A 23,407-nucleotide genomic window follows, 5' to 3' on the forward strand; every position below is an offset into this window, starting at 1 on the left:
CTGGTTTTTAGCAAACCTCCATCTCTGGCTCCTTTTCCCCTTCTCTCCACCTCTCGCTGCGGGCGAAGATGCAGCCCTAGTATCTGCCTGTGAAAAGCAGGTTATAAATAACGCTGGATTAATAATGCACGCAGGCAGGGGGAGGGGGGGAGACGCAGAGCAAACCCAGCTTTTAAAACACGCGTTTCTATTTTCGTTTTTTGTACATCATTAGCCTGATTTTAAGCGGCTCTGACACCTATCATATCCTAATCTTCTCCATGCATGTACCGTGCAACGGTACGTTAAAATGACTCGAATCGTCACAAACAGAATTGAAATAAAAATAATTATTTTAAAAAAACAGGAATGGTGTTTAGCTGGCCGTACCAGCTTGCCCTGTTTACACATTCGCCTGAACGAGGGCAAAAACACATTGATTTCAAGCTCCAATGTACACGTGCCGAGCGATCACTGAAAGTTAAACTACTGACCTTGTTGGGACGGCTGTACCAGGAGTTCATACACTTGCTTTGTCAGACAAAACAAATTCATTTCAGGCTCCACTGGACGATCATCGAAAGGTAGACTACCAAGATCGGCAATTCAGGCCCAATACAAAGCGAGAAGACCTTTTCACATGATCTGAACGCATCGCATCAGGACAAGCCAGCCCGGTGTTTTCCCGTTTTCCACGGGAAGGTCTAGCCCGCGGGCAAACAGGGGAGCCGTCCAGACGGCACCTTCATGGAAATCTGCCTTTGTGTAGCAAATAGACGCCGCGTGCGCGCACGCTAAGGACGCCGCGGGGGGGGGGGGGGAGCCCTTATGCAACGCGCCGTGGAGCGCGACGTGCTCGCGGGGCCGCTCTGCGTGGGCACGCTCAGCGCAGGGCTGCCAGGGGCAGGAGCAGGTGGGGTCTGGCAGAGAGAGGGAGGGAGGTGGCGGGAGATGGAAGGGAGAGAGAGGGACAGCTCTCGCCCCACACGGCTGTAGGATGTACAGCCCCCCCCCGAAGCACAAACAACAGGCGCCTCTAAAACAGGGGTGCACAACAAGGGCCAATCCATTTCAGGATTTTGTGCCAACATTTCCCAACATTTATTGAATTGGCCCAATCATATCTTAATCTGACATGTGTACAAGCCACAGCTAGAGTCACAGTCTGCAAGTGTATCCTGGAGATTTCACTGTGCTCAAGCACAGGAGCGAAGCAGCGTAGTTTACAGAGCTGTGAGGAATGGTAATCGGTCGGAACAAAAACCAGCACGCAGATCAGCCCTCCAGGACCGGAGTTGTGCACCCCTGCTCTAAGAGGAGGAGGCATTTGCCTCCATACAACAACATGCGTTGGAGGCTGGGGGTGTTGGCTGCAGTGACCCCTCCCCACCCCCCACAAAAAAAACAGAACAAAAATACACCTGCCGGATAATAAGCGCCAGTGGCTGAACATCAGGTCGCTCAGTACGATAAATACAATAAACTCTAAATCGTGCATCTCCAGCAGGCCTGTGCTTCTGTATGGACGGGCGCCCGTGTCCTGCAAGCCGTGGGGCTCTCCAGGCCCCCGGGGGCGCTCCTTCAATTCTGAAGATTACGACGGGGCTCTTCCTAATCAAGGACTGAGCGCAGCCCTTCCCTTGGGTGCCGTAGCGTTCGTCAGCGTTCTAAAGGGAGCGTACGGACAGTGAGTGTCAGGGGGCTTTGTGTACGCTCACGGTCCTGTGATCTAAACTGTGGGGGCAAGAACAAGGGAGGGGAGGCCTCGCCACGGCGTCGACAGCGACTAAACACAGAGGAATTAAGAGGCATTCGGTTTGCTGTCTAATCACCAGATGGATTAGACAGGAAAAGAGCAGGCTTAGGAGCTTGCCGCCCCGCATTAAAACAGGCCGTTTTTCCTCCGGTCAGGGCCAGCTACCCAATGCTCTGGGAAACAGAAGCCACGCCTCCACTGAACTGTCGCGGCTGAATTTGCACCAATCTAAGGGCATCCAAAATGGTGGGTTGCACCTCAACTGCTGGGGTCGCTCAAGGGGTGCGGATCCAACGATATCACAAAAAATTTCTACATTTTTTTTTTTTTTAGACTTTCTAGCTTTTGACAAACGTTGTGATCCCTCTGCAGTATTTATTTTTGCAGTTGTGCATCACCATGAAAAAGACAGCAATGACAGACAGCAGTTATATGTGGATGAGGTCCACAGGATGGATGGGAAAATCTTCTTGTTAACTATGAACTATCAAATGCATGAACACCGACAGTATTGAGACAAACAAAACCAAAAAACATAAATGCATAACCAGCTACTCAGTTCAATATGAAATAAACCAGTGCATCGCAGGGAAGCATGTAATGAAATTACATTCCTAGCAGCCTGTCAAGCTTCACCCTGCTCCACAGAGGCAGGCCTGTGGCCAGGCTCCCGCCAAGTCGCACTGGAAGACAGGAGGGCGCGGGACGAAGCGGAGGTAATTTGGGACCTCCGTTAGCATTAAGCCTTCACTCGCATCCAGCCTGGCCATACCGCTGTTTACCGCCTCTCTGGGGTAAAGGCTCAACGCAACAACAGGCCAAACTTGTGGTGTGCAAGTCCTGTGAAAGTCCTATTTTGATGACCGAACAGCAGCTCCCCTCTTACTTCCTCTTCAAAGACCTCTTCAAAGACACGCTGTGCTTTTTTGGTACCCTTCACCGTACAGTTCAAACTGAATTAAAAACAACATACCATCAGTTCAAAAGTTCAATTGTTTGTCTTCCTATATTTTTTTGTGTCAGTTTTGCAACACTTACAGCATCATGTATTTTTGTTTCGGTGGGAGGTCAAAGCTGTTTTGGCTGTGGTGCAGAATGCAAAAAAAAAAACAAAAAAAAAAAAAAACACTGCTCTCCAGAAATAGCGCTTAGCAGCGCGCGGGGGCCCGCCGTGTCAGTTCGGCTCCGTGTCCCGTTGGCCCCGCGCACAGGGAGGGAGAAACGGGCATGTGCCACACAAGACCGGCGCGACCGGTCGGTTCTGGCTAAGCGGATGCCGGAAAAGGGGGCGATGCGCACGGCTCTGCTGGAGCCGCTTCAGGGCGGCTTGGGCTTCGCCCGGCTGATAAGAGGGACCGCCGCGGACAGCGCGGTGACTTGCGAGCCCCAGGAAACCCACTGCTTCGGCAGAACTCCTCATGCGGGGGGGCAGCTCCTCGTGTTGGGGAAACGAAATCCAGCAGCGCTCCGGCGGAGGCCCAGAGAGGAGAACGTGGGTCTGGGGGGGGGGGGCGCGAGAGCAGCTACCGCCTGGCTGTGGTCCGTGCCGTGTACGAGCCCGCATGCACCTGCCCCAGCGGTCTGCCCGTCCCCATTACACGCTGTTTGGCTGTTTTAATGCACGGCAGGTGAGAGGAGTAATTCAGGAGGAACGTTTCCTGAATGCCAGGCTCTGGAGAAGACCCAAAAAGGAGAGGTGGCTTATGACAAGCCAGCTGAATATCAATCGTAACTATTGAAAAAACAGACAGGCACTCAAGCAGCCAGGTGGAGCTCCCACAATGGCATTCCCCCCCCCCCCTTCAGCGACGCACAATTCTGCCAATTTTAAAAAAAGGGGGGCCGGTCCACAACCCAACTCCAACAACGCAATCAGTAACACAACCCGAATCTCCCCTCGCACATTCCCCGGGCCGTCCTTTCAGAAGATCCCCCCCCCCCGCGTTTTGGCGTGACCACAGGGCCTTTTTGCTTCTCAAAAAATGCACAGCCTAAACCCTCCCGGAAGGAATGCTAATGCTAACACCGGCCGTCTGCCGCGGCGAACGCTGGCGCGATCGTCCGCCGCTGTTTACGGGGCTATAAATGCTGCTCCGCTGACGTCAATCGCTTGCACGAGAGGAATTTTGTTTTCTTTCGGCGACTGGGTAAACCTCTCTGCGTGGTGTGGAATTCATCTCGCCACGTTTTTAGGAAGAGGGTTGCTAGGATATGCCTAAGCCCAAACAGAAAATACTCTAGTAAATTCAAAGGCTCTACAAATAATGCGGCGCACACCTGATGATACTTTAAGCATTATATTATCTGGTGATGATACGAGAAAAGGTCAGCCACATAAAAAATGCTTGTCGAGACTTGAACGTATTAAGAGACTGGCCCATTCTGGATAGCCTGTAAAGTCACAAGAACTATAAAAATTAAATGTAAAAATCAATATATCCAATGTCTGATTCAATCAAATGCCAACCCAAAGAAATTCATGTACTTATAAAATAAGTTTCATAAAATAATATTCTTTGTATACAGGGCCCTATGAACAAAATTATTAACAGCCCTTGATAAATATGAGCAAAAGGTTGTATAAAATATACAGTGCAGTCACTAGGCTAATGATACTAAAATAATTGCATTTTGAATAATAATACAATTCTTCAGAAAAAAAAGTTATTGATTGATCTGCACTTATAGACTGCCCTCTTGAAATTAAACTGCACATTTTCAATGTGATTTAAATCTGGAGACTGAGATGGCCATTGCAAAACGGTAATATGGTGGTCAGGTAATTGTGTCTTGGTTGGGGGGGGGGGGATACCTGCAAAAAGTAAGATACCACAAAACAAAAATGTGTTTCGAACAGCCTCTGCTCAGATCAGCAGCTGTATGCCCCGGAGCCTGCATGACCCTGACCCCTGGCCTAGTGACCTGATGAGGCATATTTTGGCCCAGAAAATATTCTCCATGTTTCGACAAAAGCCATGCATAACTGGCAGAAATGATCATAACAAATGGTAATACAGCATCACAAGAGGACAAAAGACCTTCACCAACAGGCCAAAAAAAAAATGAGCTTGGATATTGGGAAATGTGACGTGATTTTCTGATGTACTCCTGTTAGATAATTAAACTGTGCAAGACTTAAATTTTAAAATGCAACGGCAATGCTGTGTGTCAGTTCATGAAGTATCAAAGCGATGACTGGAGTCTCATGCTAGACTGGACTCCAGACACAACAAGGCTGGGAGAGCAACAGCAACATAAAGGCATTCGGCTCAATAACAAAAGACAGCGTATACAAACAAATGTCAAAAGGTCAATGGATGCAAAACATGGCAATGTGTCTTCAGCTTCAGTTCACTGCACTGATTAGCACTGAACTCCAGGTGAACTAAAACAACAGATAAAAAAAATAAAAAAAACCATTAGATAGGTTAGAAAGTCATCACCATTGGTAAGTGCCAAGGTTCCTAATGTCACCATGAGATGGGCTCCGTTCAAAGCATCAAGCAGACCATCATAAGGAATTGCATGCGCAGGGTGGACAGGCAGCTCACAGATGACCCTAAAGTTTCTAGATGTTGCCCCGTCAGACAAAAAGCGTCATTCACCCGACAGCCTTTATATACCTGCCGCCCAATCTGCGACCAATTGCGTGCAAGTAAACAGAAAGGACTCTCCTATCGGTACTTATTTTTGCATTGAGGCTAGTACCAAATTCCTCGTGACAGCAAATCCAAATACTATTAAAATGCAAAGCCTTCACACAACAGCCAAAATACCCCCCCCCCCCCCAACTGACAGACTCAATCACGTATTCCCACAAGTTCCCTTCTGAACAATAAAAATAGCAGCGTTGTGTTTAATGAAGTCCAGCCATCTCACGGGCTAAAATGAGCCCCCCAGTGGGGGGGGGGATCCTCCCCCGTTCAGTAGGGTGCGCTGCCGCAGGGTTGAGTATCACCGGCTGCACTGTGAAACACACAGTCCCTCTGGGGAAAGCAGTATGGACCCTTGTAATGCGCTCCCAAGGTTTAAATGAGAACCCCACACCCAGAGCTGAGACGCTACGCTGGGTTAGGAGGACCACTTCTTCTGCGTTTCATCTGTGGCAGGCTATTATGGGAATGCCTGTTTTGGGAAACGCAGGAGTAAAAATGCACAGCAGAGGGACTTGTTTATTCAATGCACACACCCGTCAGTTCAGCCGTTCCTGTTTGTTTACGGTGAAAGCAGGCAGCGTCGTCCAGCAGGGCCCAGAGAAAAGGGAGCTCGGTGACCCTGAATCCTCCTGTGATGGCCCGATGTCCTGGCCCAGCGAGACGAAGAGCACAGAAGTGACAAATCGATGCCGCAAAGGGGCCCAGGATGTTGAGGTGAGCTGAAGGTCACCTATTTTGACTGCTATGGAGGACCTCAAAGGTAACCAGAATTTTTCCGATGGGGGGGGGGGGGAGTGAGTGTGACTTATGGCCTGGCTCTCACAGCTTTCGTTCGGTGGATGTGCCAGGGCAGGAATATGAGCCACTCCCACATTCATCTCCTCAGCACTGACTGCATGCAAGCATACATGACATCCCAACAATCTCATTTGCATGTGTAGGCGCATGCAGAAGCTCCTAAGAGTTTGCTTCACCAAAACGACATCTGGCACAGAGATTGTGCGAGTGGCCCTTTAAGATCTGAGACACCACACACCCCTCCCAACTGACCCACACATCGACACCGGACACTGCACCTATATATTCCACGAGCTGTTTTTGATGAAATAATACTCTCTAAATATACCCCAGCCAGCCAAAACAGCACTAGGCTAATACTGTGTTGGAGGAAGAGCTGAAAAAAGACACCACGCAGGGTATTCTTGGACAGTGTGTGCGATGCTAACAGCACATGTACATCAGTAGCGCTGCCACATATTAGCATCCAACCATTTTGATAGCGAGAGGGTTTCCAAGCACTCCTATTCTAGAAACATACTACTCCTGTCTTGTTTTTTTGCAGTTGGCCAAGTGAGGGGGTGTTAAAAAATGTTTAGTGGAGTCTTGCACTGACCAATAGGTGCCACTTCTGAATAGGAGCCATAATGCTGAAGGTGTTCTCACAGCAGCAGGCCAATGTGGGAGTAGCAGATCTAGAATCTTTAACGACTCTCTTAGAAATATCCATTTGCATAAGATGATTTCATTCTAGCTAATCTTTGGCTTCAGGAAGCTCTTTAAAACCATGGTTTTGAATGGATACACACAAAGGCATTAATGCACATTAACAATGTGCACAGGTTGCATCCACAGACACCTAACAAACCCAGCCAATGACACGCGAAGATAACGATGGCCATGCGGTGGGTGTTCAATTCACGCTGCATGGAGCTTTTTGTGGGAATGAAACACTGCAGCGGGTTCACATTGATCCTTACAACAAAGAAGGCAGTGGGATGTGTACTCAAATTATCCTTTCAGCATCGAGGTTCTGTGTTTCGCTTCCCTCTCTTAAATCCTCTCGCCGCATGCAGACAAACGGCGACTGATAATGTCCGCCCACTAACGCAGCTCCACTGTGAACCACACGAAAGACGGTCATATCCCACATAAAGCTTCCAGGCGAAAACTACTGGGCCGCAGGACACAGTCCCATTAGGAAGGCAGTCTGGGAATGGCACGCGCTCGCCTCTCAGGAGCTGTCCAGGCAAGATGCGGCGGTTTAACATTTCTCAAACTCTAAATATACCAACCCTCCACCCCACACCACATCCCCCGGTGGGGGCAGAAGGCACATTTGGACACGGAGGGCAGGTGGGGGCAGGTTTGGGAATGATGCGGTCGCCTGCACTGTCCCATCACCGCAGACGAGGAGGACCCCGCGGAGGTCAGTAAGCAGAAGTGGAATGTCAGCCAAGCTTTCCAGGGGGCGGGTTTGCGTTTTTTTTTTTTTTTATATTTTGAGGAACATCTTTTTTTAGCAGGCTCCGAAAAAGGAAACCGCCTTGTCAGAATAAAACCCTTGAATGTTCCTTTATCCCCGGCGGCCGCGGCCGCTTGGGGGCTCTCAGTTCCCTCGCAGCGTTCACACACCTGCTGTGGACACGGCCTCCAGCGCGGGCTAACTGCGCCGGGTTCCGTGCCACGGCCACCGCCGCCGCCGCCGCCGCCGTTATTTCTGCTACTCTCGCGGCTATTCCCGGTCGCCCCGCTTCCCGCGTCGCCGAAAGACGGCGAGAGGCCCGCGCGGTCGTGACACAGAAGCGGGGGATTCCCGAAGTTAGGAGCTTTTTGAAGTTTGGAAACCGGAGGGGGGGGGGGGAAATTACAGCGCGGGAAGTCTCGGAGGTGCGGTGCGGTGCGGTGCCAACCCTGAGCGCGCAGCAGCTGGCCCCAGATTACAGAGCAAACCCCGCTCCTCGGGTACATCTGCACGCCAAATACTCCGATAATTAAAGGCCAGGCCCGGGGCGCTGGACAGGACTACGCAGCTGGTGACGTGCTCCACTCCAAGGAACCGTCCCAACGTGGACCCAAACATCCCATTTTGGAGCACGAGAACATGCATTTTTCAGGCAGTAAAAAGCAATGCGAGAGCAAAACGCTTTCCTTTTGCCAGCCTCAATGGAAACATCATCGCTCAAATCTGTACTGACACACAATCCAAAAAGAATAAGATCTAAGACTTTGGCTAAGGGCTTAGCCAGTGTCATTTAACACAGTGGAAGTTTGACTGAACTGGTGCGACGCACAGACAATACTTAAATGCAATTAGGTACTTCAACCAGTTTCTGCAAAGCAGACATTTCCGCCATTATTTCCTGTGGTGGCAATGATCTGACAAGTTCCAGTGGGGATTCTCCGTAATTATCTGCCACTGTTCACTGGTTTCTGAGGAAGAAAAAAGGCGGTGGTGCTAAATACTTACTGAATCCTCCCACGCTTACAGCATCAGCCAATACGGCTTTCAACGGACGAAACAACATGACGGTATAACTGTTTGGCAGCATCTGCGAGACAACACACAGTTAATCATAACACCAACGCTAGTAGGCATGGACAGAAATGAACCCCGGCTCCCAAAAGTGGAGCGTAATGTACCATCGCCCCAACGAACACGGCAGATTAATGACACTGTCCCAGTCACGGAAGAGGGTGGCAGTCGGGGGGTGGCTGACGACCTTGTCCCGAAATGTGCCCGTTCCTTTTGATGTCATCGCGGATCGCTTGGCAAGACCGCGTTTAATCAATGTCGTGATTGGTGTGCGACGCACGGAACACAACGGCTTTGTGGACTGGACGTACAGGACCGGCAACAACAGCTGGGGAGTCGGGTCACGAAAATTCATACTATTCACCGACACATTAAAAAGAGCCAAGCGTTCATGTGGCAGGCTGCTGTGCATTACATTAAGCCCAACGATAAAGGCCCTTGATTTAAGGGCGTTTTTATGTGAAAAGGTCACAAGATTCCAGCTACGAATGGCTTTATTACATTATAACCCTACCACTTCTGCCAGTGCCACATTGTTCTCAAGTGTCAATCACCTTCATTCCTGGAATTAAGAGGTAACAGGAAGCCATAATGGTGGCAGAGCAAACCACCTACAGCTACAGATCAGTAGGAGATGATCTGGCTGCAGATTCGGACTTTCTCCTCTGTGGTATCAGTCAGCTGGAACTGGCTGCCGCAGTCTGGTTCCCGTGCTAGACAAGGCAAAAGAAATTCACTCCATCTCCCCTTTTCCCTGGTTTTAAACTACACTGTGCTACACAGTAAACACTTCTATCTGTTCTGGAACTGCTTCTTGGAGGTAATCCCTGAATAATTCACGTCTGGCCCTCTTGGCGAGGTCCGCTGGTCTCCTGCAATAAATGTCTGTCCACTAAAAAAAAATTACATTTTTAAAACTTTCATACTGTGACTCAGTCTGTGGTCAGTGGTCGAAACACAACTATACAAAGAAAATCTGTTGTGTTCTTTAAACCTATTTTTAACTAATTAATGGGAGTGTCATATCTAGTGTAGCTGGTGGTAGGGTGATTATTTTTCATAGTGTCTAACGATACAGCCCCACATTACAGCAGTACACACACAGTGGCACGTTTTCTAATATTACTGTCACTGCCGCAGGCCATTCAAAGCCAAACATCTACTGTAGACAAAGAGAAACTTTCAAAAATAGACAAAGGAAAGCCGAACTCTGTGGCAAACTGAAAAATGAGAACAAATAAAGTGTATGCAAATAAGGTATAAGAAATACGCTTTCATATGTATTCAAGTGAGCACTTCTGAAATGTAAGGTTTACCCCCTTTTCTTTTTTTGATTTGATTTTGGCTCTGCTGTCTGGACACCCCTTCCATCGCTCTCGGTGATGTGAATCAGCCATACCTAAAACTTCAGCAAAATTGAAGCCTGTTATATCTTCACTGTTAGCAATTCTTTTGAACAAACTTAATAACCACTGCAGCGCACATGCATGCACAAAAACCAAAGTGCAAGCACGGTCTTCCTGCATGATTCTTCACGGCCTGCTTTGGCTTGTGAACTTGTCATACATTAGCACGCATTAATGATGATAAACATGAGATAAAATGATGTCATCCAATCAACTGGAAATGAGCAATTCAAATAATCTCCAATTAATTAAATGACTACAGCAATTCATATTGTATAATTAAAAGGTGCTCGTATTTGATCGCAAACCCATTCACCCAGCCCCTAATTTAGAGCCTTATAAGAACTTCCAAATGATCTTCTATCTATTCACTGCTTTTACACTTGGCTTCACAATTCACAAGCAGTACAACCATCTGCAAGCACTATCTACCGAGTGTGGGCTATCAGCAAAGAGCATCCACCGAGTGTGGGCTATCAGCAAAGAGCATCCACCGAGTGCACGGCTCACCTGCAGCTATACACTATCCACCGAATGCAGACTACCTGCAGAGACTATCCACCGAGTGCTGACTACCTGCAGAGACTCCACCAGTGCGACTATGCAGAGATATCCACGATGCGACCCTCAGAGACTATCCACCGAGTGCAGACTACCTGCAGAGACTATCCACCGAGTGCAGACTACCTGCAGAGACTATCCACAGTGCAGACTACCTGCAGAGACATCCACCGAGTGCAGACTACCTGCAGAGACTATCCACCGAGTGCAGACTACCTGCAGAGACTATCCACCGAGTGCAGACTACCTGCAGAGACTATCCACCGAGTGCAGACTACCTGCAGAGACTATCCACCGAGTGCAGACTACCTGCAGAGACTATCCACTGAGTGCAGACTACCTGCAGAGACTATCCACCGAGTGCAGACTACCTGCAGAGACTCTCCACCAAGTGCAGACCACCTGCAGAGACTATCCACCGAATGCAGACCACCTGCAGAGACTATCCACCGAATGCAGACCACCTGCAGACTATCCACCGAGTGCAGACCACCTGCAGAGACTATCCACCAAGTGCAGACCACCTGCAGAGACTATCCACTTAGTGCAGACTACCTGCAGAGACTCTCCACCAAGTGCAGAATACCTGCAGAGACTATCCACCGAGTGCAGACTACCTACAGAGACTACCCACCGAGTGCAGACTACCTGCAGAGACTATCCACCGAGTGCAGACTACCTGCAGAGACTATCCACTGAGTGCAGACTACCTGCAGAGACTCTCCACAGAGTGCAGACTACCTGCAGAGACTCTTGTAGGTACCATGGCCTACACAAGACATAAACTACAAAGTCCATATGTCCACCTCAGTGACTCACTTAACCACGCCCCCTACTACAGCTCTCCTGTAACAGTATTGGCTTACTGTAAATTCGAAACGCGCAGCCTTCAATAAAACGGAGGTTGCCGTTGTTTCGCTCTCTCTATTCTCTTCTTCACATTCTTCTCTTTCCCATTCCGCTCTCGCTTCCATTGTCCTCTCCCTGGACTCGCCACCCATCTCCCGTCTCCCTCCCGCGTGAGTCCACACGCCAGGAACAGTTCGCAAGGCCTGCAACGGAGCCAGGCCCGAATATCCTCGGTGGCTGCTGGTGGAACGAGGCGCTACAAAGCGCTGTTTTTAGAGGTGGTCGAAGAACCAGGAGAGCCACGACGACCGACGCATCCTGCAGAGCGAGTCCCAAGAAGCAAGCGACTAGCGGAGGATCCGGTTGCGTGTTTTGGAACAGAAAGGGCGGCCAGCTTCCCCTTTCCACCACCAACCTCCACAGACTTCGCACTGGAAACCAGGAAACACTTTTCTAACAACCAACCCAAAGCAAACGACACTCAAGTAGGGCTGTAACTCTGGGCTTAGTATAATTAGCAACGGACCGAATTTAGCCACATTTACGATTGGATGTATGTAACTGTGACGGTTATTGTGTTTAATGATTAATGTACAAGTTTCGTTTGTTTGGTTGGCTCTAAGCCATCCACCGCGCTGCGTTAGTTTTATATAGGGCCTATGTCACACACAGAAAAATCTTGCATGTGATCTATTTTAATTACTAACTGGTCAAAACACGGCATGCTGATCTTTATCAAACATCTATAGATAGCTATTCAGTTACTCTATATCTGTTTGGTACGCTTCATACGCCATTGCTTCTCACTAGCTTTGTCTATATTAAAAAAGAAAGGCACATGCTCAGAGTAGCCATGTGTGGCAGTCGAGTTGCGGTTCAAACCACCTGGGCGGTCGAGTGTCCTTGAGCAGACATAACCCTACTGCTCTGGCGAATGAGAGGCATCAATGTCGCTTTGGATAAAGCGCTTATAATGCAGTCTTACATTACAACTCTCCATCATACACATCTGTCCTGTTCCGGTACACGACCCCCCACATAGGAGAACATCCAACATTCCTCACTCACATACTCACACACACACACACACACACACAACACCTACACACACACGCACTCACATAGTTTGTTATACATAATTGTAGAGAATTGTGCTTTGCCTTTTCGGTACTTTGTGCTTAATAAACTTTATTATATTTACACGGTTGTCTGTATATATATTACCTTGTGTTGAATTGAGTCAGCCGCTGCTAATCCAAAGAACTTAATGAATGCCTTCACCCCTTAGCTAAATCATTTATATTAATTTAGTATTCGCTGAATGATATTTGATTTGGTTAAGATTGACTATAATGTGTAATTTTAATAATAATTAATTTAATTATTAATTTGAATTGCTAATTTATAGTTTATAAAATTATTAAGAGACTGATTATTACATGCTGGCGCCACCTGTGAGGATATAGATGTATATCTTCTACAGTTTGGTGCCCCACTATGCGAAGTAGCGGCATGTCCCCTACACTATCCACCGAGTGCAGACTACCTCCAGAGACTATCCACCGAGTGCAGACTACCTGCAGAGACTATCCACTGAGTGCAGACTACCTGCAGAGACTATCCACTGAGTGCAGACTACCTGCAGAGACTATCCACCAAGTGCAGACTACCTGCAGAGACTATCCACCGAGTGCAGACTACCTGCAGAGACTATCCACCGAGTGCAGACTACCTGCAGAGACTATCCACCGAGTGCAGACTACCTGCAGAGACTATCCACCGAGTGCAGACTACCTGCAGAGACTCTCCACCGAGTGCAGACTACCTGCAGACTATCCACCGAATGCAGACTAGCTGCAGAGACTATCCACTGAGTGCAGACTACCTGCAAGAGACTATCCACCGAGTGCAGACTACCTGCAGAGACTATCCACCGAGTGCAGACTACCTGCACAGACTATCCACCGAGTGCAGAGTAGACTCAGCTTAAAGGGCCAGGAAACTGAAATCTGTGAATTCTTTGCTGTTGTGTTGCTTCAATATTTTTTGCACTCACTAATGGCCAAGAAATAATTTTGAATGATTCTTGCGCAAAAAAAAAAAAAAAAAAAGACTAAAGACCTGTGCTGAAAGTGGCTTGCTTTTGCCCTAAGCTAAATGCCAGGTTTTCAGTGGGCGGGGTTAACTGGGTATTAGTTGCATAACAAAAACCTTAAGTCCAGTGAAATCCTTTCTACATGTAATATGGAAGTGATGCTCTTGCCACCTTTGTGTGGGTAAGGCAAGCCACACTGAAAACGCCGAAGCACTGCCTCTTCCCTGGACGCGGAGAAAGCATCAAAGCAATATTGCTTTCTTATTTTCCCAAAAATGAAGAGACCTACAAGAAATGGGTTTTAATTCTGGAGCCAATGGGCATTGCAATATTAAAATAATCTGTACAGTTAGTGTTTGCAGTGCTCATTTTCACCCTGAACTTGTTACAGAACACGGTGGATCGGTAAGTAGGCCTACCATTAGCTAGTGACAACTACACTGCTTTCAAGCTTAGACATGTGGAATCAAAGACTTTCTTTATTCGGGTGTAATGTCCAGAGTTCGAGACTGCTATAGAGTCTTATGTTAGCGTACAGTAGCTCAGTATTACAACATTATTACACATTGAATGAGCTTCAGGTTTAACTATACAATGGTAAAGCCTAGTTTATGTTGCTTTCTCTCAATTTGCCTTGTACTGTATGTTTACTGCATGGGACAATCGGCTCTCACCGATTCTAACCTAGCTAGCGATGAGGTATGGTTTACATATGATGTGTCTTCGGATATGAATGTTAATGAGCACAGGATACAAGCCCACCCTGTCCACATCTGCTGAACAGGTTACAATAATCTAATTGCGTTTATTCACATTAGTGGTTATAATTAGATTAAAAACTTGAAAGAAACACCAAGAAGACCACCAAATTGTCACTTCTGGGGAATATGGCCACAATTTTAATCCGGTTTCCTCCTGGACATTTAAGAATAAAAAACAGTTCCAGATCTGTCACTAACAGTGGCCGTCAATTCCCTTCCCCCTGAAAGTCCCCAGTCACCCAGTGAGCCGCTTTCTCAAGCTGTACTAAACATGAGCATGAGCGCGTGGGAAAGAGAAGCAACGTCAGATGCAGAGGCACCTGTGGTCTCCGTTCGCCTGCACACGCATGCTTCTGCTGCACCGCTTTCAAACGCGACCCAAACTCCAGGACGCGGTTTTATATGAGAGTATGGATGAAGGGATCTTCTGGAGATCAAAGACAGAAAAAGTAAGAGCAGTTGCCGTCGGTGACGACATTCATTGTTGTCATTTGCGTATCACATAAGCGGCACAATGAACAAAGGAATTGCAAGGATGCTCTTCGGTTACCTGTAGACAAAGTGCTGCCAGCGAAGCAATGCCAAACTGCGTGCTTGAGCGTGAGAAACGGTACCTCCTTTTGCCTTATAAGGTCTTACATTCTGTCCCATACCTGAGGTCTGTTTTCACAGACTTATTATTAGTTTTGATTATACATGTGTCAACAGGTGGGAGGATCTCATGCACACCGGCTTTTGTAATGAACCAATGCTTTTAAAATTCAAACGTGCCGCGGTGAACCTCTTGGGCGAGTTACGAGCATGTGTTCCCTCCAAATTACGCACAAAGAAAACCATGCAAATGACAACTCCCTCTCTGCTTCTTTTTCTATCCGCGAAGGAGCGAGGGTTTGGCAAATGACCTAAGGCACGAACACCTTCAGAATCAACCAGAGACACGCCTAGGAATTCCCACAGCCACACGGTTCAGCTCACCTGACAGGCCTGCACCTACTAATGAGAGGTGAGAAGTGGATCTTTTTCTACCTGTCTGGAAGGTAACTACATCCAAACAACTTCATGACTTGAAGAAGATTCAAGGGATTTAATTTAAGTATTTGCTGTGTATCTTGTGCAGCCTTAGGAACATCGCACACAACCATCTCTCTGTACACAGCGGGAACATGGCAGGAAATGCATTTCATTGCAGAGGAAACATTTCTTGATGGTATCCCGGCCACTCTCTCACAACACTATGAAAATATGCAGTGTTGTATTTATAAGCTACAAAAGATCTCCCAGGATGAGCCCACTTTGGCAGGCATGAAGTGGCAAAGTACATCCACACATAACTTGTGGCTCGTAAATTCTACCCACAAGGACAGCCTGTGCGTGAAGCCAATTCCTCCATCCTGGTCTAACCATTTCCAGCATTGCTTTCACTCTCTCTCTCTCTCTCGCTCTCTCTCCCACTCCCTTGCCTCCTTTCTCCATCTCCTCCTCTTCCCGTCTTCTCTCCTGCCCCCGGACTCACCGCTGGTGGGGACGTCGTGCACCCCGGTCCCGGGGAGCAGCTCCGGCACCCGCTCCCGGGCGGACCCCGCGTCCGAGGAGAAGCAGGACTCCGTCTCGTAGATGGTCTGCAGCATCGCGCACAGCCCCGGCACGGTGGGCCTCAAGAGCATGCCAGTCCAGCTGCGTCCCCCCGGGAGTCAGCGGAGAAAACGCGGGACGGCACAGCAGAGAGCGAGCGGCCGCAAGGAAGCCCAAATGCGCATAAATAAACAAAACGGAAAATAGCAACGGCAGGAGACGATCCTTTAAAAACCGTAATTAAATGTCCGGACCACCAGCTGGCATTTGTTTACATCCGAAGAGGAGCGGATAGTCCAAAAAGTAAACAGGGGCCGTCTTAAGTTCCCAAGACAAGAGGAAATTCACTGGAGTAAAAAAGCGGTCGGACAAATGCTGAACGTCATTAATCTTAAATTCTGGGAGACCGCATCTGGTCCTCAGAGTCTCCTGGGATGGCTGATGGGAAAGTAAAAAGGGGGGGGGGGGGTTGTTTGAGGCAGAAAGGCCTGGCAAAGATCTTGTAGAAAAATCAGGGAATCTCCAAAGTGAAAGATCCAGTGATAAAATCCATATTCTCCACTTCTTTTCAAAACACCTTAGGTTGAAATTTAAACCCAAAGACAGAACAACTAGCACATGGGAACACTAGCAAAACACACTCAGAGCGTGGCTGGATCCAGAGAGTCCAAAAGTGCACACTTGCTGCTGCTTCCCCTTTGTACAGTGTTCTCCAGGTCTGTCATAACCTCAAAGAGGATTTGCTGGTTTAAAAACAAAAGAACCGAGACTCGTCTGTCTGGAACAGAGAGAAAACTTAAGCAGAAACAGAAGTCCGAGATTTCAGGCGGCCGCAGCCAAACGGCAGCAAGCCACCGTGTCGGGGGAACAGCCGAATGTCAGGAGGGAGACCAGCCAGACGGGAGGCAGCGCGAGTGAAAGTGGATCGCTGACTCAGGAGCAAGCTGGGATACGGCTTCGCCGACCTGCCCCTCCTTCCTCTCTTTCTTTCTCTCTCTCCGACAACACACACCGTTCCAGTCGCAACCCCATGAAAGAGGAAGCCACTCTCCACAACAGACCTGGCAACCTCTACCGACGAGGCACAAGAAAAAAAGAAAAAAAGTACTGATGGCAGACGATCAAAGTGCCGAGGCCATCTTGAGGTGTTGCTTTGTTTTTGTTTTCTTGTTTCCTTTGGTACCCCCCACTGGTTTTGCGAAGAGCAGATGGATAAGAGAGAGTTGGGGAGTTTACAAACAGACTGGGCTGCTCGGCGAGCCGGGGAGCTGGAAATAGATGTGGAATGGCAGAGGACAGGGGAGGGGCCTGGCTAAAAATAGAACGGAGCGCTAAGCGCTGATAGTGCAGCGGGGAGTAAGGCTCGGTCTCGCAAATGGTGCTAGCCAATCAGGGACTTCCTCACAGTCAGAAGGAACAGCAAGACCTATCTGCATTGGTGCAGGTGCTGGAGCCAGGCAAACAGACACACATATATCACAGAGGTACACACGTTAGACAAAGACACCCAGCCACACATTACAGCGATACACACATTAAACAAACATCGCAGCGGCATATACATTAGACAAACACACAGACACACATCACAGCAGTACATACATTAGAAAAACACACAGACAGACATCTCATACATTAGACAAAGAGAGAGCAGTACATACATCTGACAGGGACACAGACGCATATCAGAAAGATGCGTACATTCACCAAAAAAACAGACACGAGTATATGCATTTGACGAAGGCAGACACAGACCACACAAGCCACATCATACAAAGACATATCAGAGATGTACACCTCACACAAATAAATCACATTCAGTTATACATAACAGACAAACATTTATACATACTTCAGTTACAGCCACTTACAAAGGGAAGTGGCGCACAGTCACGGAAATGCACTTGCATATAAGAGCATCACATATTCACAGATGCTTACAATGGCACGGTGAGTTGATTTTGGAGGCCATAGGAGGCATCTGACTTCATTCTGGTGCTCATGAAACCAATCCTGAATATGTTGAGCGGAGTGTATGGGGATATTATTGGAACATGGGAAGAAGATGAAGGAAAACTGTTTGCACCATAGGGTGCAGCTGGTCATATAAAATTGGCTTAATATTTCTTGGCTGTCATACGACCATGCAGAGCAATCATTGGCCCCAGTGACTCCCATGAGATGGTTGCCCGTACCATTACAGATCGACCACTACGTTTAACAGTTGGCAACATACATTCTGAGTTTGAGGCTTCCTTGGCTCTCTCCAAACATAAATCCATTCAGATGTAGGGGGGAAAAAAAAAAGAGTAGGAGGAGGACTCCAAATACCTTTTTTACCATTTCTCAGGGGTCCAAGTTTGTGTTCCTTAAGCCATGTTATGCGTCTTTCTGCATTAGCCTTGAATACAAGCGGTTTGCAGGTGGCAGCTCTGCCATAAATGCCAGCTCTGTGAACATACAGTTTCTGGTCATAGCGGGTCTCAGAGGTGTTTGAGTCAATTAAATTCTGTGGCATTTTTTGAGGCTGCACATTTGGGGTGTCTGCACTTTTCTGTCTATCCCAGCATACAAAAGGGTTGCACAATATGAGTGCGTATTCATAAACTACATATTTCATACACTTTTTTGTTACAGCATATACCATGTTTACTGTTTAAGTACGCAACGCTCCATAAGGAAACATATTAAGATTAAATATTAGCCTATATTAAGTATTAAAACACATTTAAACATGTTTTACCAGGACACAGAAAGAAAAAATACACTTACTTGTGTTTTACACATATTATGTAGAATGTACTCAGAGACACAGCTGTATCATATTGTGTGGTACCCGGTAAAGTTTCAACAACACTATGAGAGTGGGTGTGTAAGTGCGTGTGTGTGTATGCGTGTGTTTTTCTGCCCTTTGAGCAGGTGTTTCCAGGAAAGAGTGCAATTGGCAGGCGCATATCTTGCAGAAACTCAAACATACATATTTCAGTCTTGACTCTGACAATGCCCAGAAACAGCACAGGCTTGGCAGGAGGTTGGTACAGCAACTGCCACATCCCACCGGCGACTCCCAACGTCAGAGGCTTCCTCCTCCGCCGTTATACGCACCGTATTTCACAGAACACAGGCCTGAGCGCTAAAAGAGTCAGTCAATGCACCGAGAAATAATATCGCCCGTCCTGCGTGAGGCGAAGCAGACGACGTGGAACCACCGGTTCGTTTATGTGAAACTGATTTACAAGACATTTTGTTGACTTTGTTGAATGGGCAGGGGCTGTGCAGAGGAGATCTCGGCTAAAAAGCGGTAGTTGAGAGAGACCGTCGCCGTTAATGTTTCAGCAACAACGTCCGGCACAAAGTGGCTGTTGGGTGGCTGATCCGGCAAAGGCAAATGGAGCAAATTCAGTGCCAATATCATTTACACATATTTCACAATTCACACGTCTTTGGTCCACCACAAAACACCTTTCACATGACTTTTTCCACACAGCAAAAGTACAAATCCATTCTTACCAATCTCAAACTACAAATTGCAAACTACTAACCTCAAGCTGAGGACACCAAAACATAAATCATCTGGCACCATTTTTCCATGTATGAAAGGGAAATAACCCGCATGTGCATGCACCAATCAACATTGTACCTACAGCCAATCAGGGGAAGAGTAGCTCATAACATGGCGGTGAGCAGTGAAGTTATGGACAAGTACAGGCACAGCTCACCTGAGGACACTAGAATGGCCATTTGTGCAGCCCATGGAACAGGCAACCGGACGCGAGGTGAACCATGGAAGATGCACAGGTGAGTAATATCTAATGAAAAATGTATTCATGCCAAATATAGATGATCAAACATAAACATCTTTGATTAGTCGCTTGCAGTAAAGATAATGCTCTAATGGGTAATTCTTGGTTGAAAAGCTACCAACTTCATACAAGCTAGCTGGATCTCTCCGTCAAAATTCAACCAAGATTTAGGCATTATACAGGCTTATGTTTTCAATTTTTCAGGCAGTCTTTGTGTATTCAAATGAATAAAACATCATTTTAGACATGGAATCCTGCATAGTTTAACACATACAGGGGTCTAAAGATGTTCCAAAATGGCTGCCAGTTTGGACGATTAACCTTTTTATCTGATTGTATGTAAGGATATGAATGAAAAAAATAAATCTGAGTTAATTTATAGCAACTACACAGAATGCAAAGAGTGCAATTTTGTCCCAAATTTGAATGAACAGTCAAACAGTACTTGAGTGTAATCGTACACTCATGACACATACACAAATAAAACATAGTGATATCCATCCAGGGTGATATCCATTTCCATAAAATAGCATGTAGGCCTACATATCTCCATGAAATTAAGAAAGAACAAAGCTGAAAAAAATATGCCCACAAGTGATTTTCTTCCACTGAAGATGTATGACCAGTATACATTTATAATCACTATTTTGCATAGATCACTTGTTTTCAAGGTATGAACAACTTAGTTTGGTTGCCCGTGTAATCTGCCAAAAATAATGAGATTCGTATCCCTATTTTTCCCTGGAGATACAGACATCTGAAAACGATGCCTCAGTGAAAGGGGGGCTTTTTGGATTCTCACTGATCATTCATTTTGCAATAAACACTTGGTATCTGGAGGTCTAGCTTCAGTTTTAGTCTTTAATATGTATATTGCAAATGAAGGGATTCCGAAGCACAGGCCCAACAGGTTGGCCCATTCCCCGTGGACTGGCTCTATGATTTCATTTGTATGAAAGGGATATTAAAAAAGTTTGTACATCATTATTGCTCACACATTTCGCTAGCTAATGACTTAGGATGGCTGGCGGCTGAAAAATACTCTGTAACATGATGTTCAGGGGCGACATAGCTCAGGAGGTAAGACCGATTGTCTGGCAGTCGGAGGGTTGCCGGTTCAAACCCCGCCCTGGGCATCTCGAAGTGTCCTTGAGCAAGACACCTAACCCCTAACCTCTAACTGCTCTGGCGAATGAGAGGCATCAATTGTAAAGCGCTTTGGATAAAAGCAAATATATTATATGACGTTTTATTTGTATGCTGGCGTTTAACTTAAGTCTTTTACTGACTTTGCTGTTATGCAGAGAACTGATAGAAAGACTACATTTACGCCTCGTACATGCACTTGGACAAGAGCTTTGGACCTGGACTTTTCAAAGTTAAACACCAGAAGAAAAAGGAGAAAAGGCATTAAAAAGTATCATACATACACAATGACATATGAAGTATGAGTGTTGGGGGGTGCAGTCTGCAATGGCAATGCCCTCTCCCACAAAAAGTCTCCACACACAGTGTTGCCAAAATAATCTCACCAGAAGTTACTACAGGCTCTCTGAAATGTCGCCAGAAGTCGCTAGATTGCATGATGACATCCAGTGGCGTCACTAGGGTTTTTGCTGTTGCTCGACAACGAGAATGGAGGTTTGCCAAAGTTGCGAGAAGTCGCCAAATTTCTCGCTAGTCGCGAGATAAGATTTTGAGTTGCTAGGATGGTCAAAAAGTCGCTAAATCTAGTGACAAAGTCGCTAAATTGGCAACACTGTACACACAGCGCTAAGGCGAAGAATCACCTGACGCGCATCGGACCTCCCCAACCCAGCGCACCCCCCTCCCGTCTATTTACAGTTCCGACGTGTCTGGACATGCAGAGAGACTGTTCCATAGCGCGTGAAAGGGATATCGAAATCCCTTTAACGGGGGAAGCCACACCACGCAAACACACAACGGGCAGAGGTAGACGCCCATCTGAATGTTACCACTACTCAGACTCAGGGTGAATGCGCACGTGCAGGACGTCAGCGGAAATGCAGGAACGGTAGGGAAGCATCGTTGCCCTGCTGGCGCAGCTCCTGATCAGACCGGTACCTGACCGCGGCTTCGTCCCAGGTGCCGCCCGGCTCGCCCCACGTAGCAAACGGCCCACGTTGACTGCCGCTGGCCGAGGAGCACGGTACGACTCGCCGGAAAGTGCGGCTCAGTACGGCCCAGCACAGCCAGGCAAGGGCGCTCTGTTGAGCGCCAAGAGCCCAAGAGGGCCGCCAGGCCAAAGCAGAGCTGACTGGAGGACACGAGCCCGGATCCATTCAGGCATAATCATTCGCTGATGTTCAGCCCTTTGGAGAGTAGGCTTTTGGGAATGTGTTTTTTTTTTCAAAATGATAAGTCAGCATTGTAGAACTTCACTGCTTTCAATTACCAGTAGTGATCGTTACACAAGCTTTAGAATGTTCGGTTAATAACGATGAAACGCGGGTCCCTAACTGACTGAACCCTTCCGTACGCTGAGCCGACCGCTCGCCAGCCTCTGAAGCGACCGGCCGCGGTCGGCACCGCGCGGCCCGGATTCCATCCGAGACGGCGGGGTTCGTCCACGCGACCGCAGCCTTTACCGAGTGAGCCACCGGGCTGCGCCGAGGCCGCCGCGCCACGGTAACGTTACTTTAATGCTTCTCTCGCGACGCTGCTGGAGCGGGTTTATTTTGGGTTGTTTTTCTGGTCTAAATCGGGCGATTTGGAGAAACGACGCGAGGCCCGGTAGAGCGGCTCTCTTGCCATTAAAGAGCCGGCGATGCGAGACTGAAGCCGGCTCACGCCGCCTCGCTTTTGTCCCTTTAAAAAAGAAAAACGCAGCGGCAGTCCCCCCCTCGCTACCTTTAAAACCTCAGCCAGCCGCAAAAAGGGACGAGGGGCGGGGGGGGGGGTGCAGGTGCCATGCTGTGACAGAAGCACAGCGTGCTGTTTTTCTTTCTCTTTTATTTTCGTCTCACCCCCCCCCCACCCCTCCTTTCTCCCTCCTCCCTTTGGCGCTGCTTTACAACAACTCCGGCTATTTATAGGTGGATGTACTTCTCTCGCAGTCTGACGTGGGTTAGGGTTTATATTTAGGCCCGCAGAGGGGGTGGGGGGGCTGGGGGGGGGGGGGGCGGGGGCGAGAGGCCGCAGCTTGTTTTGCATGGATGAACTCATCTCGTTAATGTCAAGGACTTCAGTCCGGCAGGAGGAAAAAAAAAAAACCGAGGGAAAGAACCGGGTGACGAATCCGACGGCGGCTGTTCTCCTCTTCCCCCCCCCCAACTCCCCCCACCGCCGCGCCGGCCCCGCGAAGCCCCGTCCCTGCGAATGCGCGCACCCGTCGTCCACCGCGGCCTACGGCGCGGTGCGAGCTGCAGGTGGGGGGAAGCACGCGGAGCGGGCCTGGGGTTAGGTGCAGGGAAGACGCGCGCAGACCGCCGCTTTTATCTCCGTCTGCCGCCCGGGCCCCGGCGGGGCTGGCGGGTCGGCGGGGCCCGGGGAACGCTGAAACGGCGGCGGTCGAGGCGACCGCAGGGCTGCGACCAGCGCGGCTGACGCCAGAGCGGGTCGCTAGCAAGCGCTCTGCTTGGCAGTTGGCAGTTTGCATGGGCAAAGAGAAATTCTTCTGGTCAGCGTAAGACTGA

General features: G+C 48.2%; 1 protein-coding gene and 1 long non-coding RNA gene across 5 annotated transcripts in view; both read right to left on the bottom strand.

Annotated features, from left to right (window-relative positions):
- The window catches only part of LOC135247831 (histone deacetylase 5-like), an 85,017-nt gene that overhangs the window by 41,444 nt on the left and 20,166 nt on the right, over positions 1 to 23,407 (bottom strand). The window contains exon 1 of one of the 4 annotated variants that reach the window (XM_064321729.1): positions 15,890 to 18,482. The exons of 2 other annotated variants lie outside the window; for them this stretch is intronic. In XM_064321729.1, coding sequence (XP_064177799.1) covers positions 15,890 to 16,040 — 151 coding nt within the window. In that variant the 5' untranslated portion in view covers positions 16,041 to 18,482. Of the gene's footprint in view, positions 1 to 15,889; positions 18,483 to 23,407 lie in introns of those variants that run through there. One more of the 4 variants, XM_064321728.1, reaches the window with a different exon arrangement.
- Positions 11,594 to 12,343, bottom strand: LOC135247833 (uncharacterized). The gene is made up of 2 exons (XR_010328313.1): positions 11,830 to 12,343; positions 11,594 to 11,786 (listed from the first exon to the last, which is right to left on the bottom strand). It is a non-coding gene; the product is annotated as an uncharacterized LOC135247833 (long non-coding RNA).

Source organism: Anguilla rostrata, chromosome 2, assembly GCF_018555375.3.
Source record: "Anguilla rostrata isolate EN2019 chromosome 2, ASM1855537v3, whole genome shotgun sequence".
Classification (NCBI taxonomy): Eukaryota; Metazoa; Chordata; class Actinopteri; order Anguilliformes; family Anguillidae; genus Anguilla; species Anguilla rostrata.